At 39.9% G+C, this 16000-nt stretch overlaps 1 protein-coding gene across 1 annotated transcript; it reads right to left on the bottom strand.

Annotated features, from left to right (window-relative positions):
- Positions 1-571: 571 nt before the first annotated feature.
- Positions 572-15562, bottom strand: SLC16A9 (solute carrier family 16, member 9). Its single transcript, XM_009325842.1, has 7 exons — positions 15499-15562; positions 14945-15059; positions 13698-13926; positions 5404-5547; positions 4375-4470; positions 1823-2731; positions 572-1467 (listed from the first exon to the last, which is right to left on the bottom strand). Exons 3-7 carry the CDS (start codon positions 13891-13893, stop codon positions 1289-1291), a joined length of 1524 nt encoding a protein of 507 aa, XP_009324117.1. The 5' UTR covers positions 13894-13926; positions 14945-15059; positions 15499-15562; the 3' UTR covers positions 572-1288.
- Between the last annotated feature and the right edge of the window lie 438 nt (positions 15563-16000).

The raw sequence follows: 16000 nt of genomic DNA, 5'->3' as shown, positions 1-16000 counted from the left end.
GAGCTAGAGTCATCCTGCCTTCGCTATAGCACCTGCCTGGCTCAGGAAAGACTTCAACCTCACAGAGCGTTCCCCCCAGTCACGCCAGCCCCGGGCCTTGGGTTAAACAAAAGCAAAAGCCATCAGACACACACAGCTAGCCTGCAGCTAGAGAGTATCCAGGCAGTGGGTTTCAGGGGCTCTCTCTTCATTGGCCTGTTTGGTGTTCAAGTGTTGCAACTCTTTCCACCTCAGCTTCCCCCATACCTCTTTGTTATCCCTCCCCCATGCTTTTTCTTGCTCCCTGTTACTAACTTTTCTCCCTGCTATGTCCGTTCCAAAAATGACAGAACAATGACATTACTGTCACATTTTTCCTCTTTTCATCAGGTCAGGTTGAAAGCTCTACTACTAAGCTCTCCGCAGCAGGTTCAACCTACTAAACTGTAGCTGTGCAACAAGAGATGCCCCCAGTACTGCCAGACTGCGGGTGACTTGCTTAGAAACACTCACCTGTGGGCTTCTATGAGCACATCTCCAACTCCGATCTAAAGATTATGAACTTGCATAACCAAGTCAGCATTTCTTTTCATGGTTTCAACAATCATATTTATTCCTTGGTTTAAAAGGTTTTGGTTCAACAGTTTTATAAACAGACTTCACAAAATGTGCAATATTTATAGACACAGTTCTTAGTTGCAGTGGTAGTAAGAATCTTTACTTTCATCATAAAGTTCACTTCAGTTATGCAACACAAGGTTGGTTTTGTTCCCCCTCTTCTCCCTCCCCCAATTGGCACTTCATTGTAAATTGGAGAAACTTTAAAAAGACAAAAAGTTAATCTAAGCATGATGTTATAAGCACCTTGCCACAGTATTACATTCTAATAAGGCAAATTTTTGTTTTGTAAAGTCTGATTGTGCAACTCGGAGACCTATAAAAGGTGACAGAAATGCCAGCCTTTTCCTATAAGGAACAGGCCTTCATTTTTGCTTCGAAGTTTTCACCCCTCCGCACCACCCCTGTTAAAAAAAAAGTACAGCTGATAATACAGCAGAACATACCCCTTACAGGGTGAAAGGAAATTACAGTAGACAAAGGCTGAAAACACAGTGCATAGTAGACAAAATAAGACTGTTCTGAAAAATAAAATAAAAAAGAAATAAAAGAAAAAAAAAGAAATGAACAACAAGCAACAATGGAATTTTTCTAGTGGAAGAGGATTTTTGGGCTTCATAAATAAGTGGAAAATTACTAAAATACTTTGCTATATAATATAAAAAAGCACAAAGTGTTTTCCAGTTGTCACCTAAGCGCTAGATGCAACTTTGTAGGAGTAAGTATTTGGAGGCAGCTTTGAGCTCTGATTGGTACAGGCATTCCAGCAGGGTAACGCTGCCAACAGCAGAAGAAATCCACCCAGTAAGACACAAAAGCCACTGAAATAGAATGCAGTGTCATACTCCTGTGTCCAGTCGTAAAACCAACCTGAGGGTGAAAATAAGAGAGAAGCGCATCAGTGAGGAGTTAAATGTAACACAGCACTGTAAGTTAGAGAAACATCATGGGGAGAAAAGGGGAGAGAAAAAAAAAGAGAGAAAAAAAAGGCCAAATCTAAAATGCAGCTTGACCACTTAGACATGAAATGTGCTTTTTATCAAAGCCAAAACCAGAGCACAACCAGCTTGGCCAGATCAAGCGAAACAGGCTCTAATTTTTGTTGAAGAGTTTGATTTCATCTTTCCATTGTTATTAGGACCAACTAGAACTACTCACATGCAAATTAATTCTGTCTGGTCCTGACAAGCTCATGTTCATTTTATAGTATCGACCTTGACCTTACCTACAATTGGTGGTCCGAGGCTATTTCCAAGTCCAGCAAAGAACATCAATATCCCATACGCGTGAGTCAGTTTCTCAATTCCCACAGTCTTTGTTGTTACATATGGAAAAATTGACCAGTTCCCAGTCAGAAAACCCAAAATCCCAGAAAGCACCGCTAACGTAAGGTAACTTTTGGCAAATGGAATTGCAAACAAGGCCACTCCTGTCATTAGTAAGGTAGTTACGTAGAGATATAAAGTGTTAACCCACTTAAAATCTGCCAGTATTCCTAAAGTAAGTTTGCCAACAGCGGTCATAATGCCTATAATGGAAATCAGGGGCATATGATAGTCATCTTCATTAATGTTTGCACTTCTTGCTACATCTTCCATGAGCAGGGAAGGAGGAAATCCACCAATATCAAAGAGCAAGATGGCAACAAAGAGAGCTGAAAATACTTTGTTCTTAAAAAGAACCACGGTTTCCTCCCAGTAGTTCAAATAGAGCTGCCACTTCCTTTTGGCGAGTTGCTTGCAGAAGTTTGTCTGTTCTACGACTTTCTTTTTATAAGTGTCTTTCTCATTTACATTTATTGAGCTTAATACATTCTTATTTAAAATGCTATCCTGTTTGTAATCAGGCATATTGTTCGCACATTTTTCATCAACGTAGCCCTTTTCAAGGATGCTTATATTTTCTTCAACAGTCTTTTCTTTTTCATGGTAAACAAAATATTGATCTGGGACTTTGTCTACACATGTTTTTTCTGGTGGAGGGGAATCAGATGACTCCAATGGTCTCATTAGGCTGCCACATGCTAATATATTTAGAGACAGTGCGCCAACTATTAGCAGACAACCGTCCAGTCCATATAGATCAATAAGCTCTCTTTGCAATGCTGCATATATGAAGAGTCCAACACTTGAGCCTATAAAAGGAAAATCAGATCAGTTTAAACTGAAGAACTGAGAACATTCTTCAACACTAATAAACTCCTACATTTCAGCAGCTACAAATACACTGTCACAGGAATGGTAAGTAATTTGTGCTCCTCTCTCCCCAGTCTAATGAACTGGCAAGTCATCATCCCTCTTGAAGTTACAGTTTCTTTATTGAGTATGCACAAAATAAGCCTTTCAAAATATCTGAACAATTTATGATGATTAACACTAGCAGACAGTTTAGAAACAAGTAGGATCAATACTATATCTGATGAAAAACATCAAAGAAGTATTAAGCCATCCTTCTGCCATGCACTCCCATACGTGTATCCCTTCAGGTACCATTTTGAGTTAGCACAGTTAGAATTTCACACACAAACATTTTCCCCTTTCTCCTCCTCGCTGCCACCTTCTTCCTCTAAGGCAGCAACAGACCAGGGGTGCACCAAGAGCCCTCCTAGAAACAGCCCTTGACTGCTTGGTGTCTAAGGAGGGGGGCTTACATGGTGTGAGTTTACTCCAAAGGCATTTCTGAAGCTCTGCAGGACCAAATATGCATTTGAGAAATTTGGCTCTTCAGAAGAAGACACTGAAGAGTAAGCAATTACTATGAACACAAGCATTTTATGCAATCCCACCAATTTAAAGAAAAAGCTCTCTGTTGAAGTGAGCATAGATCCATTGTAATCAATGGATGTCCACTCACAAATACAGAGCATTGGTTTTTCAAGTCAATTTAAAGACAAACTCTAAATTAAAATGATTTGCTGAAGGCTGTCTCTAGGTTATATTAAAGTAAGTTATATACTTCAGTGCTAAACACAGGAAAAAATAATTATAAAATTCAGACTTGTTTTGTCTTTCAGGAACTAAAATTAACCAGGGCTCAATAAGATCAGGCCTTAAGACAAACTACCTGGAATCCCAACAAAAGCCACTGAAAATTATTCCAAGGAACATTTCTGCAGAAGTTACCCTTTATTCCACTGGTGTGGATCTGGCATTAATATCTCATAACACTGACTGTACTGACAGGCCTCTCCTCATTAACAGCTACTTGAGAATTTTCCTTGTATTATCAGAGGTTTGTTTTTCTAGGATCCCTTTAGCATACATGGACAAAAAGCTGGGATGAGCTTTTGGAAGATTTCAGAATTTAGTCTCCTTTTAGATTGGAAATGGAAGAATACTAAAAATGTAAGCCCAAACTTCAACTACTCCTTTAAAGACACAGCTAATGTGAGGTTATGGTGATCCAGCATTTATATCCTGCATCTCCAATCTCTTTCTCACCTCTGATCTTGTGTAAGAAAGAAGAGGGAGGAGGAGAGCTCTATGGAAAGTTTCCCCCCTTTTTACCCACGGCATACAGCCCAAGCTACTCAGAGTCTGCTTTCATTTTAGTGAATATCCTTTTCTCATCTATATGGATAACTCATACCATACACCTGCAAGTGTAGTTACTATTTTATCTGAAACCTGGTTTTATCTGTTCATCATCATTCTACTGATGTTTTGACTTAAGAAGTATTTCATGAGAAAAAATATAATCTCCTGTTTTTTATTGCCAGGGTAATGGTAGCTGTATCAGAGTTGAAAAGTTAGAGAGAATGACAATTAAAAGTCATACCTGTTGAAATCAGACCAAGTGCAAGGCCTCTGCGTTTGTCAAAATAGTGGCAAGTGATGGTAACTGTTGCGGTATACAAAAGGCCACATCCAAGCCCTTGAGAAAAAGAGTTAGAAATAAAGCATGCAACACACTCTGGGAAATGAATGCCCCTTTTTATTCCCCAGATAATACAGTAGTGTACCCTGGACACAGAGGTACCTTTTAACTCTGGCTCAGCACCAGCCACACCGGCCTCATACTGACAGGGCCTTTAGGCTGCCTGCACTGTCCCACCTCACTCTCCCCCGACCATCCCCGGCTGCAGAACCTGCATGGAGGAGGCTGGGTTTAAGGAGTTCACCCGCTCAGGTTCTGTGCTACGTGGAAGGGTTACAAGGCTTTCAGGCCAGGGGCTGGCCCCAGAAAACAGCAGAGCTGTGTCCGCATGGCACCGTGCCCGAGCCAGCACACTGCTGGGTCTCTGCTGGCCAGCGAGGTGCCCGGATTCCTGACACAGTTCATTTGATAAACCACCCACAGCAGCCCTCTGCAGCACAGAGGGGCAGGTCACCACCTGCCAGGAGAACAGGACTTTCATGCCTCTAGCACAGTGTTTTAGGTGCAATCCAGTTATGTGGAGAACAACATTGCTCCCTAATGATCCCTAATTTATCAAATTAGAATGAGTACATGACAAAATTCCCGAAGAGATGTTATTCCTTTAAGACTGGCACTTCACGCCTGCATTAGACCTGCTTGATTCCACCCCTTAGGTAAAACCTCAGCTTCTCCATCTCTAACAATCGTGTCAACAGAGGACAAACTGTTTTCAAACCCTGATGAACATATGCATTGCCTTTATCTTCCACTACATGGTAACAGTCTGCCTGTGCGACACCCCTCCCCTCCCCAAAGTAAAGTATTCCTTGCTAAATCAAGTCCCAGACTACCGCTGCCTCTGTGAATCAGTTTCCTATTTCAGATTCATAAATCAAGACTCAAAATAATAAAGATTAAGTCTCTATATGAAGGAGAGGTGTTTCTTACCAACAACAATCCCATATGAAATATATAGAAAGTATATGTTCGGTGCAAAACTGCTCATCATGAGGCCCCCGGCCACCATAAAGCCGCTGAAAATTGCTACTGGTCTTGCTCCAAAAGATGATACACATATACTGCAGACAGGACCTAGAGGAAAAGCAAGAAAAACATTCCTAGTAAATACCAGCACCAGTAAGAATTTCTAAAAAAATCTCAGTCTATGGAAATGTTTCTTGTGATAATTATTTAAATATATAATTATATGAAGCAACAATTCAGAGCACTCATTTTTACAGGATTCTTTAAAAGAGTCAGTTATAAAAACATACAAGATCAGGCTTGCAAGATTTTTGCTCAAGGAGAAACTGACATCAAGACCATGAAATGGTACCAAGGTTGAGAGGGAGAGAGCAAGCAAAACATTCTTTAAACACAGGATGATACATACATACTTGACTGTAATGCTGTCACTGCACACCTAAGGACTTGTACAAAGGTTCTGAAAAGAATCTGCCTCTTTAGGTACTAAAAGACATTACACCATCAGCCAGGCTTTAACCAAGAAGATATTTTTTGACAGACCCCAAAAACTGTGTGTCAGAAAAGACAGTATCTGTATTCATCTTGATATAAGATGAGATTTATAAAACTGAAATGGAAAATAGTAACTTCTGATCATAATCATCGTAAGAATGCCACCTGGTGCTTACATAGAGGAAATATCTGCTGATACACCAGATAAAGACAAACAGTACTTTTCCCTAATTTTCTAGGGAATTAAATAACAGCTAGTTAGTATTCTACCAAATAACTGTTTACTACCTTTCTTGGTTTCTACTGTAAAACTATGGAAACTCAAAGGCATTTATTAAGAATGTCCAGAGCAACGTTCATGACAGTTTCTCCTTCTCTTTACCCCCCCAATATTTCTTGGTTGGTTAGTTCTTCAAAACAAGAACAAAGTACAGGCAACATTTGTACTCTGCCTCTACTCAGCCAGTTCTCCCCTCACAGAAGTTGGAGAGCAAACACTTATTTTCAGTTGTGTGACCTGGAATACACCTTTTAGTCTGAAGTAGTGTGCAAGCTTGGTGCCTTGCATAAATAAGCAACCAGCAAGGGCCTTGGCTTGCAAAAGACAATCTCTCATCTGAAATCCTGCAGTTCCAAACATTCACACATAGACTTACATATTAGCCCCAAGATCCTAAACTCAGCAACTCTGAGATTAGAAGTTAGATACAGAGATGAATTACATTATTTGAAAACCAACAACAACAAAAAAACCCCTCACCACCTTTGTATCTCATTCACAGCGATACAAAGCCACTCCATGGTCAATACAATCTGCAAAAGCAGTAACTTTGGAGTCTGCCATTTGTTAAGGTTGGTCCTCCCTGACTCGCACATAACTGAGATTCCCAACAGATGGAAGGTGAGCCCAGAGAGGTGATATGAGGTGAACAACAGTTGGAGCTGAGGACGATGCTTGCCTGGGTCTGCAGACAGGAGCTAGCAGCTGGGAACATACGCAAGATTTTTGTGTGGTTACCGGCCATGGGACAAGCAGTTCTGGCAGGCAGGAGCACAGACTCGTTAGCAGGTCAAACGATTCTTAAAGGCAAGGCAGGTCAGAACTTTTGCCCTACGTAAGAGCTATCTGCCTAGGGAACGTAAAGGGAAGTGAATCTGAATTAGGGCTTATCCAGGCAAAGAATCAGAGTTAAAGAAGAATTGAGAAAAATCTTCTGGGGAAGTGGGATTTATTTGGATTTTGGAAATGATGAAAAAGGAAGGATGTAAGCGCTCGCTGCTTCTCAAGAGTCAGCATGCTGTGGGAATGAAAGCCGGCCAGAATAACTTGGGCAGAGTAACTTGCCGAGAACAAAAGCTGAGAGTGTTAGATCGTTGCTGATTCTTAGAATTAACTACTAGAACTGGCAAATTAAGATTGGTATGTTTCCTAAAACCACGGGATTTAAAAATAAACAAAGGATTGAATCTGTATTACATAAAAAATTCTTCTACACTAAAAGAACATTAGGTAGTAATAACATAATTTAATTAAGCAGAGGAATTTGCACTCTTTCTATTCTTTATTTCTCACTCACCACCTTGCTAAAACAAATGGTATTTCCCTTCCACCTGCTCTCTCTATTTCAACACAGCTACTTTCAGAAGGTCCCTGTCCAGCCTAGGGTGGTGGTACTGGTAAAGACTGCACTGATCACTACTAGAGGATCCAAGGTGAAGCTGGACCTTCTGATCCTAAGCCAGAACAAGGGGGAGACAGAGCTGAAAAACATGTCTTCATAATCTGACAAGGACATTCTCCTCTGGAACACTATCAAAAGCATCTCTGACAGGGTCCAAGGAGATGCTTCTCCAGCTTCTCCCACTTAACAAAAAATAATCCCAAAGGAGAACAGAAAGTACAAAGAGACCCTTTTGCTCTGACATGGAAAACAACCTGTACAAAACTGAAGAACCTGCTCCAATAAGCTCAGTATTAATGTGTCATCTCGCACAGCAAGAGATCTGGCAGCTCAGCAATGACCCTGTTTATAAGAAGGAGTGCCAATATAAGTATTAAAATAGTTGTTAGAGGTCTCCAGGATGAGAAGAAAAACAGTTCCATCTTCCTCTTCACACTAGGCTCTACTTTCACACTCCCCTCATTGTACTGCTAGAAAAAAAAGTCACAAAAGAAAACCCTCATGACAGTCAGCATCTTTGTTCTTTTCCCTGACTTCTCGCATTCCTTCTCTTCCTCTGTTTCCCAAAGAGCTGGCATTTTTTTTTTCCACCAGGCACAGTACCTTTGGTTATTACCAGGATATTTGCACAGGAGTTCACTGTACACAAACATGTTATTCTCTACAAGTAATTCAAGCACAATGGGTTCGAGGCAGTTAATTATGGTCAAACATCCAACTTTCTCAGAGTGGAACTGAGACTTGCTCTGTGAACTCCTGCCCTGTGGATTTTCAAAGTGGACATTCTGAAGAATGTAAGAGTCTACGTACAGCCACATAGGAAACAGCTCTTCTGGCAGTATAAGGGTTTTCATTTAGTTGACTCTCTTTTCTGAAAGATCCTTCCACTGATAATGTATTTCTTGCTGTAATAAAAATAAAATCCCAGTGGCAATTCTCAATAGTAAGCATGAAAAATAGCTTTTAAGACAGCATTTTGTTCAGTTTGCCAAGCAACTCCAGGGGTTAGCACTGGTATTAGAATAATATTTGAAGACATTGATAAATATTTACCTCTTTTACAAATAAAATCCCTGGGGCTTTTTTTCTTCCAAATGATGTATCTTAAAACTAGACCAAACTCTTACCACAAAAAGATACCAGCTCAGTTTATATGACAACTACCTGTAGGAAGAAAACTGTATCGTTCTGGAAGACTTAGAAGCCAGCAATACAATTATGAGGCTCTGCAGGGATGCTGTCAAGAAGGTCCCTAGACAAAATGGCAAGAAGCAGCAGAAGGAAGATGGGCTCTCACAGTAGATCTTCATGCAGAGAGATCAAAGAGGAAGAACTTCTAGGAGGAATAATTTGTACATTGGTATTTTCATTAAGACTTTTTTGAATAGAAGACTTTACCCTCAGTGAGACCTGGATGTGACAGAGTCTCCTTCCTGAGATGCGAAAATGAGCCATCTGCTGCTCACACAGGAACTTTATAACTACCACAGTCTTCTGACCTCCTGACAAGTACAAAGTTGCTTTGTTTAACAGACATCAAGAACTAACACTCTTTTCCCTCAATCTTTTCACATGAAGAGAAAAATTCTGCAAACTAACACTCCCTTCCTCCACTCACCCATCTCAAGGGTCCTCCCTCCTTCACCTCATACACACACAAAACCTTTTGCTAAACAAACAATACTGGACAACTGAGTTCTTTTTCTTATCTCCTGCATTAATCTGACCCACCCGACTTGTTGGTATCTGTCTGAGCCTGTTGAAACAGTAGAGTAGAAGCAATGCTCATGGACTGTACGTAAAATCCACTGGACAGAACACAAGAATATTTTTTGCATATTAAATGCATTGCAAAACCTGGTCATAATAAATATAATATTCTCCAGGTGTTTGTACTTTGGATAAAAATATAGATCAGAAAAAAAGCCTTTTTACACGGGACGGCAACCCACTCCCAACCAGTTGGAAGGATGGTGCCTTTCTGATAGTTATTAAATGAAATGGGCTCCTCTTCAGAGGAATCTTTGGGACACCTTCTCCCCTCCCCATAAACTACGTATAGCTTCCATAGTTTACAGTGGGGGCTATCTATGTGTGAGGTTTTTGTCCAAAAATATGTAGATGCTGCAAAGGTTTTTTTAGAGTTGTACAAATATTGCTTGAAAACACAAAACTAAGCTTTTTAAACATTTAGCACTGAATGGCTCAGACCAGCAGAAACACCCCATTAATTTATCAAGACATGCCTTTCAAGGAAGAATCTTCCCTTTGTTTTTTCTCCATTAATAAAGGGGAGTGGGAATGGGAGACATATTGCTGGTGTCTCCTGCTATGCCAAATACTGTGAAATCAACTCTTACTATAAACAGCTGTGGTGCCAATTACAGGCACCAAGGTCTTTGTTTTGCTTTTAACAAGTGTAACATGGATCAAATTTAATTTCAGGCTCAAAATGGATGTAAAATTAAGAACACTTGGTGCAGGAGAAACACATGATCTTCAACAACATAATAAATATCCTCCTCTGGCCTGTTTTAGTAGGGGAAACATGCTAAGCTCTTTCAGTTTCTTCCTATGCAACAAGCCCTACATCATCCATGGAGCCATGTGCCACGTCCCCTATAGTCTGACCAGCATTATGATACCTAATATTGTAGCAGAAGTCTCACCACTGCCCTGTACAATAACACTGATGCTTTTCTTTCACTGTTTTAGGCAGTGTATTTCTTCCAATACACTGTAAGGTCACATCACAGAAAGTTGTAACTCAAGTCATCCTGCAAGGAAGAGATCAACCAGGTCCCTGTCCCATTCCCTTTTCCAGCTGGTGAGCTGAACAGTCCAGCTCAGGGCTGAACACTGGCCTTAGCAACACTGTCTGTGCTGCGAGCAAGAGGACAGAAATCGAACACCAGGCGGCTAGGAAATTCAACTCAATAAACAAGGTGCTGTACTGGGTTTCTATGTCTCGAGTCTAAGTTTAGCTCCCACACAAGTCAGAAGTAAACATTGTAGAAAGGATACCAATACAGCAAATGTGAAAGGACTCACCAGCACCAGCTACTTCAAAACATGTTTAAGACTACATGTACAGAGGGAAGGGGAGAAGACACACAGAACCTTTTTCTGTGCCAGCTGACATACATATAAGGACATTATCTTCTTTTTGGTGAAATTACAGTACTTATATAGCAAAGTCACTGGACCTACCTTCCACTGTTACAGAGCTACTAATGTGATTTCCAGTGCTACCAATGAGAAAAGTCTTCCTTAAGAAAATGGACACTAACATTTCCTGTATGCAGCTGCAAATCTACCATAACTGCCATTCTTTTTCCAGTCTGGCATCTACAGCTTCAGAAAGGCGATGTTAAGTTGGAGAGGGCTCACAGAAGAGCCTTCATGGCTCTTCAGAAGAGCCTTCATTAAAAGAGCGGAAGTCTCTTGTATCAATGGCAAAAAAAACTGTATCAAGGTACAGGCTTAAAAGAAAATTTAAAAGTAATTCGATTGCAATCTCTAGACATACACCACACTTACTCAGAGACATGTGAAAATACACCGCTGAAAGATAACTATTCATCAGCTGAAGACTAAAACTAAGCAACTTGTATCGTAAGATTACATACTTTTAAGGAGGTAATTAACTACTAAGAAAAGCTGTCAGAGACTGAGAATGCACTAAACAAACATGTTCAAAATCAAATGAGAATTACAGTATTTTCTGCATGTAACATGGATTGCTTTAAGAGTACCAATACTTGAAAATATGTCTTCGGATAACTAGATCAGAGACTGGAAACCAAAATAAAGGAGGAGAAGGGAAAGAACAAATATTAGAAGAGTCAAGTTAAGAACAGTAAAAGGCAAGGGGACTACCAAAAGGCTTTGGGGTGAAGCTGTCCTGTTACTAGCATTCACACATGCAATATTGCTGCTGAAATGAGCTTGCTTGGGGAGACTGTGAAGTTATTAAGTTACAGATAATATCTTTTCACATACATGAAAATATGCTAATTTAAAAAAATTCAATTAGCCCAATCATCTACTTAACATAGGCTACAACACACAATGGTCCCACCTGGCCTGTAATACTGGAACCTGCAATAGCAGAAATAAGAACAGAAGCAAGTTCTCTTTTCCTATATTAATGAAAAGGGCCTAACTTTGCAATGTGTTATATTAATGGTTTTGCACTGAAAACACATACGTTCTTTACACTAGTGACTGGGTCTGAAAAAGGCCTGCTGTGAAAACTGCATGAAACATTGTAACTTCTCAAGAGCATTCTAGTCTTAGGTAGAGGTTATGATACTTAAAGTAAACTTGTTGGAGGGACACTGTAAGTAAAGTTATCATTAAGGTCAGATCCCAGCTTGATAAGGCAGTGGGATCTTCCATTTCAGGTAAAGCAGGGAACACAAATTTTGTTTTCAGTCAACTCTGATAACATTAATGCAATTAAAAGGCTCTCACTGTACTTTTCTTTGAAGGCATTAAAAATAGGAATGATTATTAAGCTTCCAAATCCCAAACTGAAAGAATAAAACTACACTGACAGATAACATTCCTCCTAACCCATCAAAATTTCAAGTAATTTAATCTTTCCATACCAGAATCAATTACGATAGTACCTTCTATTCCTATTATTCAGTCACAGAAGTTTCTATTTGCTATAAAGCACACTACCGACAATTGCTCACAGTGGCAAGACAGAGGGCACCAAGAAATCTGGAAACTAGCCTGGTGTTGACATACAAGAAACAGGGCTGAGGCTCTTGTCAGAGGAGTGAGCCAGAGATTTCTGGTCTCCACGGAGAGGGTTTTTCTTCACCCCTTCTCTTGCAATCCCCTTCTGCCTAGTTTTTCTTCAGTAACTATCTTGTTTAGCCTTTTCCCCCCCACACTTCATGCTCTCACTCAAGTTTATTTAGGTCTTGATCTGTTAATAACAGGACTTAATGCCCTCAAACCAGGAAGATAAAAAAGTATAACGGAAGAGCAGTCTATAGCCCTTTGCCCACCTACACCCTGGCACTGAATATAGTCGTCTTGTGGTTAATGATACACCTGCCTTTGCCCATTTCTATTCTGCCTGGTGATATAAAACCCTAACACAAGTGTGACACCAGTATTTGGCCAGTTATAGCGTCACACAAAGCAGTGGTCTTTATTCAGGTCTGTATCACTATTTGAATGTCAACTTTCTTTTAAGGAGAGATTTCCTCAGAATCCTGAGCTGCATTTTGTCTATTAAGCTACATAATTGCTTTTGCCCATAGCAATTTCTCTGCTGACAGGCAATTTTTTCCAGATTCAGCAAAAAAGATAATAGTTCCCATGGTGAGTCTTTGAAAAGCAGAAGTTAGTGATATTACCCAGTACAATACCCATGCTTGATATTAAAACAACAACAACAACAAAATGGACCTATGGACTTTCAAAGTGGTGTCTTATTTTCCTAGAACCCTGCTGTTACTCTCCAAGTGACAATGTCTTACTAAAGAAAACCTTCCAGTTGAGTTGTTTTATTTAACGCCACTGTTATCCATAACTTTTCAGGCTTCAAAGGGAGTTTTTTCTCAAACAAACAGTGGAAAAGAGCCCTCACTCACCCTAACTGGTGGGTTTCCTTCTAGAGCTGAAAAATGAGTAAACTGCTTTATTAATTGACTTTTTTTTTTTAAAGCACTTGAACCATTTCAGACTAACAGTTTGCTCTGATTTTAAAGATACTAATGCAAATGTTATTTTTAAAGCCTCATTAAAAAAAATCACATCAACAAAATTACCATTCAGTTTCCCAGACAGAGTTTGGTTTTTCTAGTTTATTCAAACACAATAATTTTGAATTTTCTAAGGGTAATATATTTATTGCTCTTTTACCATTATATTGTTTTGGTTTATGTATAGTGAAATTACAAATGCAATCTTAGTACCTGTCTTGACCTAAAACAAAAATGCAGCATCCTCATTCTATCATTTGTAGCTGTCTAATATAATTCCAAAAGCACACACAGAGGAAAGCATCTATTAGAAAGAAATGTTTTGATTTCAGAGAGATACTGCATCTACACTTACTGGCAAGCAATCCGATTCCATTTGCTAGTGATCCAACCCAAGCAGTCTTGCCTTTCCCTTCTCCAAAAGCATCCAGCCATTCTAAATACAAGACTCCCACCGCCAGCGGTGATCCGTAACACAAGAACTGAGTAAAGAAGGAAACGACAACAATCACCCAGCCCCAGCCACCATCTGGTGGTTTCCGAAATACCATCTTGTCAGATGAGTGCAGATGTACAGGTAGAACCTGTGTAAACAAAAACCAAACAGAACCGAGCGTTAGAAATGTGACTGACCTAGGTTTGCTAATACAAGCGAGCTGTACAGAGAAGTACACATTAAAATAGAGGCTTATTTTAATCATCCTTCAAGAAAGAAGTGCAACACAGCATGCAGGCAATGAAAATTAGTTACAATTTGGTACTCCTACCTCTTCTGCATAACACAGGAACAATACACAAAGCATTAGTAAGTCACACATATATCAGCATTGTATTACAGAAAGGGGGAACGTTTCATTTTCTGAGTGTGTGAAGACCTCAGGCATTAGTATCTGCCACAGTTCAACAAGAGAACCACATGGCCACCAGCTGTTAAGCCTTCAAGATATCCTGAGTGAAGCATATAGGCTTGAAGGACAAGAAAGCTATAAGTATAAAACAACCCCAATAAATAATTTAGGATTTAAAAAAATTCACGGGTATAAAAATATTAGTTCCTTGCAGTTTAGCAAGGTACTTGCCACCAGATAGTGTACTCTGGGAGGGGCAGGCCAAGAGGAAGACTGACATTCTGGAAATAGTAACAGTTCAGTACTCAGCTCTGTCAACAAGGTGATGTGTAGAGGAGTGATGCATCCAAAAATCACTTTGTACATATTAGTAAGTGAAGTGAGTTCCTAAACTGTACACGGGTGTTGGCTTGTATGCCAAGACATGACAGTATTAAACATGCACACAAAAATCTCCTATAACCTGTTACAGTGTCCGCTCTCTGCACAGTTTGCACACATCACCCTTCCCCAAACTGGCACTCACTTCTTGGACTCCATAAATACCACGTTACTCCTGTGCATGGCAAGATCGATCACCTATGCATCCATGGCTTTAAATAACTGACTGTCTTCACACCTTCTCAAGACTAGTTTGTGAATGTAGGGACTGATGCCTCTAACATCTAGCAAAGAATTTAGAAGTTTCCACGCTAAACTGCTTTGGAGTTCAGATGACTCCAATGATACGTGAGTCCCTATGCACACAACTAACCTGCCCTCCCTCTCTACAGGGAGCAATCTGCCGAAGTGACGATCACAAAACCCATGTTCTGTTCCTGGCTCTGTCACTACCCAGACGTGTTCTCAACAATTTTATTTCCTTTACCCTGTAAGACAGAAACAGATAAGATCTTACCCTGTTTTCTTCGTGAAATACTCTCATGATCTTCACACTACAGCTTACGCATTAAGACTGCTGCAGTAACAGTTCTGCTCTTGGAGGCCCCAAGAGGCAAAGCAGAAAAATAAACGTGTCTCACTGCCTGTTTGGCTTACAACCCGGAGGAGATGGAGTTCTTCAACTTTTCAGTGAAAGGAGAAAAGTTACTGCTTTATGAAAGCAACGGTGTAATCGAGTAGACAATAACAGAACTTCCATTCAAGCTCCCTGTACTCATTGATCGGGCAATTTTTAAGAATTTGCGTTGAAAACTTACAAAAAAGCTGCAGTATAAAATTTTGAAGAATAATTACTATAGAGACATGAAAAAGGCCAGTTCTAGCATACAGACACACTTAAATGTTACTTTGATGGTAGATACTTACAGATGATGACATAAAAGTCCTTCAGCTCCCTACAAATGTGCCTTCACGTGGCGAGTCTACCTGCAGAAAAAGAGCAGCAAAGCAAGTTTTCAGCCAAAGTATCACTGCAACAGTGAACACAACTCTGAAAAACTAGTGTCTCCACATTAAATTTATTCTTTTTAGTATCTTCTCAGAGGAATTTCAGAAGTAATCAAGTTATCTCAGTGGAGAAATACTGATCCCCCTCAATTAACTAACAGCTGACAGCAGCCTTGAGCTCCAAAATAACAAAAACATTGCCTCCTAACATAAAATAAACTTTGACATTCTAGGTCCTTTAGGAGTGATTTACAGTTTTAACATACTGACAGTCCTTCAAGATACAGTATTTTGAGTTACAAATGTTACAAAGTTATACGTTTTAGTTATAAATGTAAGCTCTGATTTATTTCCTCAGATGTCTGGTAAGTGTCCCTTGACTACAGCAGATGTAAGGCTGACAGCTGGGATAGACAGAAAT

Source organism: Pygoscelis adeliae, unplaced genomic scaffold, assembly GCF_000699105.1.
Source record: "Pygoscelis adeliae isolate BGI_AS28 unplaced genomic scaffold, ASM69910v1 Scaffold4, whole genome shotgun sequence".
Taxonomy (NCBI): domain Eukaryota; kingdom Metazoa; phylum Chordata; class Aves; order Sphenisciformes; family Spheniscidae; genus Pygoscelis; species Pygoscelis adeliae.
The sequence above is the reverse complement of the archived record's forward strand: the minus strand, read 5'-3'. Positions and strand labels throughout refer to the sequence as shown.

Coding starts and splice junctions, on each gene's coding strand:
- SLC16A9 (XM_009325842.1), bottom strand. CDS start 13,893: ATGGTATTTCGGAAACCACCAGATGGTGGCTGGGGCTGGGTGATTGTT. Junction 4,471..5,403: donor TTCATATGGGATTGTTGTTG/GTAAGAAACACC, acceptor CTTTTTCTCAAG/GGCTTGGATGTGGCCTTTTG. Junction 2,732..4,374: donor ACTTGGTCTGATTTCAACAG/GTATGACTTTTA, acceptor TTCCTTTTATAG/GCTCAAGTGTTGGACTCTTC.